The sequence below is a fragment of the Morone saxatilis genome, unplaced genomic scaffold, assembly GCF_004916995.1.
Source record: "Morone saxatilis isolate NCDOM2014 unplaced genomic scaffold, NCSU_SB_2.0 Contig22, whole genome shotgun sequence".
NCBI classification, from domain to species: domain Eukaryota; kingdom Metazoa; phylum Chordata; class Actinopteri; family Moronidae; genus Morone; species Morone saxatilis.
This window is the reverse complement of record NW_023339785.1, coordinates 13,809,407-13,813,006: the sequence shown is the minus strand read 5'-3', so window position 1 is coordinate 13,813,006 and position 3,600 is coordinate 13,809,407. Positions and strand designations below refer to the sequence as shown.

Below are 3,600 nucleotides of genomic sequence, written 5' to 3'. Positions count from 1 at the left end.
CCCTCCCTCCCTCACCCATCCCTTGTTTTCAGCGAGCAGCTTTGTTTGCAACACACGAGGGTTTCCTGTATCTGCTGTGTACATTTTAGTTCCTCTTATTGTATCTCAATATGCTGTCCACTTGTCCCTCTTTGCTCAGATGTCTTCTGCACTGAGTCTGCGTCTTCTCCACTGCTACTCGAGGCCAGGTACCACTGAAGCAAATGTCCCTGAATCATATCTACTGTATGCACACAGAAATGAGCCGTTGTCACACCACATTTCTCTTCTCCAGGCACATTCGGATACAGCCCCGGGGTAACTCGCCCATTCAGTGTCAGTGTGCTGAGAGAGGGCTTCAGTAAGTGCTGCCACACACCAAGAGCTATTCATACGATGTCAGTAGTTACCACTTGTTTTTAAATGCCCTCTCTCCCTCTGTTCTCCTTGTAGAGTATGTAAATGCTCAGGAGCTGCCAACAGACCTGAGGTCCATCACTGACCGGGCTGCCACGACTCTTCTTTGGACCGAGCTCTTTAGAGGTCGCTCAAACTATGTTTTCTGTAAAGATATCTCATGTTATGTTATAAGGGTTTAAGGCTTTGTGATATTCTACCTTGTTCCTGTTGTGAACAAATAGCAAAAAGACAAAAACCAACAACCGATTTATTCTATCAATAAGTTTCTGTCTCTGTAGTAAAGGCCTGGTACACCTTATTCCTTCAAACCATAGATAGAAACCATTAACAATACACTTAATTAGTTAAATTGTATTACATTTTATCGTCCGATATCACAACTAATACAGCTACTGCAGTTTGAGTCAGCTCCACATACACCACCCTTTTGCCATAATTACCTATATGTGCACCATATGTTTAATAATTTGAGTCTGAAAATAGTCTTTTTAGTTTAGATTATTTGACTTTATAATGCTGAAGATGACACAGTAAAGACTAAGACTAGTATTTCCATTATAGTGTCTGAGTTAAGGAGAGTACAGATGCAGAACTCCAAGTGACTACATAACAACACATTACCTACCGGCCAGACAGTAGAAGAAATACCTAATAACTGTCATCAATAAAACGACTCCACAATTTGTAAAAATTGATTTAAAGTCAACCTTGTGCTGTATATTGATTATACATTTCCTTGATCGATTGAACTGTTAATCCAGTTTGAGTGACGTTTGCTAAAAGCTTCAGCTGTTTAAGGGAATCCCTCTTCCTCTTCAAAAATGAACCAATATATTTATGACCTGTTTTGGTGAGGGAAGTCAGAATGAGTTTGGTGCTCACTGGTGATTTTGGTCCTTTCGTGGAATTTCGTGACAATAATAAAAATGTAGAAAAACGCCGGCATTGTCCTTTAAGTGAGTCACAACTCTTTTCTTCGGCAACACCTTTTCCCGCAGGTTTGGCGATGACCATGAGTTACCTGTTCCGTGAACCAGCCACCATCAACTACCCGTTTGAGAAGGGCCCTCTGTCACCCCGCTTCCGTGGCGAGCACGCCCTCCGCCGCTACCCTAATGGAGAGGAGCGCTGCATTGCCTGTAAGCTGTGTGAGGCCGTCTGCCCCGCTCAGGTGAACACAAACACACACTCAGATCCTGCTATAGAGAAAAGAGCAATATTACTGTGAGGTGATGTTGCACCTTTCTATATCAGTCAGCCTTCTTTACTATAAAGTGTCCCGTCTGACTTTTGTCTCTTCCCTTTCCTGCCTATGTTGCACCCAGGCCATTACCATTGAAGCTGAGACTCGCGCTGATGGCAGCAGGAGAACTACTCGCTATGACATTGATATGACCAAATGTATCTATTGTGGCTTCTGCCAGGAAGCCTGTCCCGTTGATGCCATTGTTGAGGTAAGAACAAACGTAGACCGTATACTGAATAAGAGATTCTGTGGAGGTGAACATTTTCTCAGTAACTTTATTTCTGTCACCTTTCATGTTTCCTGCCAGGAGATCTTTTTTGGGGCGTCTAAAGATCATATCAGTGTCACATTTACATCCCCAGTATTTATTTAGTGTGCATGCCAACGCATAAGTGTCCTACACTCTAGGCTTCAGTATGCTTTAAACTAAGTGCTTGTAGGATCGTTCAAAAGCGTCTGAAACCTTCTTTTTCCAAGTAGAGAAACCTGCAACTTCTCAAAACAGGCAGTCAGACAGTCGCACCCACTTCCAGTTATTGGTCAGGTATGTGGAGGTGTGAAAGTAGGCAGACTTTTCCGTCTTTTGCCATTTGCCACAACTACTAATGTCACTTTTTGTGTACAACTTTTCACCTCTAAAAGCAACACCTGCCTCCTCTTTTTGCCAGAGTAAACTCAAATAAACTACTACAATCCTCTGTTTTCTTTGAAGAACCACTCAGAGTTCAACATGTATATTTAGTGTTTGGAACAAGAACAAAACAATAATAGGTTCTTAATGCAGATGGTTTACCTAAAAGTCAACTGTTACCTTCAGCAAAGGGGGAAATTATTTATTGAATCTATTCAAATGGGGCGTTGTGCACTCAACCCATCATCAAAACTTAGATCTAGGACTTTGTATCATCTGTGGATTTAAGCCTACAGACGTTTTAATGTCTATTTTTTCTTCATTCTCTCCCTCAGGGTCCAAACTTTGAGTTCTCCACAGAGACCCACGAGGAGCTGCTGTACAACAAAGAGAAGCTGCTGAACAACGGAGACCGATGGGAGGCTGAGATAGCAGCCAACATACAGGCAGATTACCTGTACAGATAGACTCACTGTTGCATCTGTTCACTGTGTGTGAAGATGCATCATACAGGAAAATGATACATCTTATCGTCCTCCTACACATTAAAGAGATCATATGTAGCTTTACAGATGCTCTAGGGAGTTACATATAAGCAATGAAGCCTTGCAGCCTCATATTCTGTTATCAGAACTGAGAAAAAACACAAACGCACAAATGATACGTCGCACAGATCGATGATGTTGCACTTTTATGATGTTGACTATAACGTGTAACCCATGTAGCCTATGCACAGTCTGATAGACCATTTTCTGCTGCACTTTAAAATCCTGTTTTATCTGATGTAATAGCACATTTTCTGGAAGGGTATATTTATGTAATGTTGCTGAAGCTATTTAAGATGCTGAAATAAATCATGTTTTAACAGTTCATTCGCCTATTGCATTCAAGGAGGTTCTGAAACAAAAAGCTGATGAATAGATTAGTGGATAAGATAGATAGATAGATATACTTTATTGATCCCAAGCTGAGAAATTGCAGTGTAGCAGCAGCATTACACACAGTAACAACACAATAAGAACAACCTAGACATATATAAAATGCAATATAAAAAATGTATAAATAAGCTGTATAATTGTAGTGCAAGTAAAAAACAATAGTAATAGGATAATAGTAATTGATCATTTTGCTATAGTGTTACTGCTTCTGTCTGTCTTGGGATGCTAAATATCTTTGTTCCGTTGGATAAAAACAAATGTTTGGATATTCAGCTCTGCAACTATTATATCTAGACCAAACAATTAATTGTTTTATTGACAAAAAAAACATAATAATTATCAACTGAAACTGACACTGGTATAGAAGATAAGATATTCCTTTAATA

General features: G+C 40.1%; 1 protein-coding gene across 1 annotated transcript in view; it reads left to right on the top strand.

The window, feature by feature from the left end:
- Window positions 1–3,111, top strand: part of ndufs8b (NADH:ubiquinone oxidoreductase core subunit S8b) — a 4,086-nt gene extending 975 nt beyond the window's left edge. The window contains exons 2-7 of the mRNA XM_035669358.1: window positions 140–188; window positions 275–340; window positions 433–522; window positions 1,398–1,570; window positions 1,725–1,853; window positions 2,612–3,111. Coding sequence (XP_035525251.1) covers window positions 140–188; window positions 275–340; window positions 433–522; window positions 1,398–1,570; window positions 1,725–1,853; window positions 2,612–2,743 — 639 coding nt within the window. The 3' untranslated portion in view covers window positions 2,744–3,111. The remainder of the gene's footprint in view (window positions 1–139; window positions 189–274; window positions 341–432; window positions 523–1,397; window positions 1,571–1,724; window positions 1,854–2,611) is intronic.
- The last annotated feature ends 489 nt before the right edge of the window (window positions 3,112–3,600 follow it).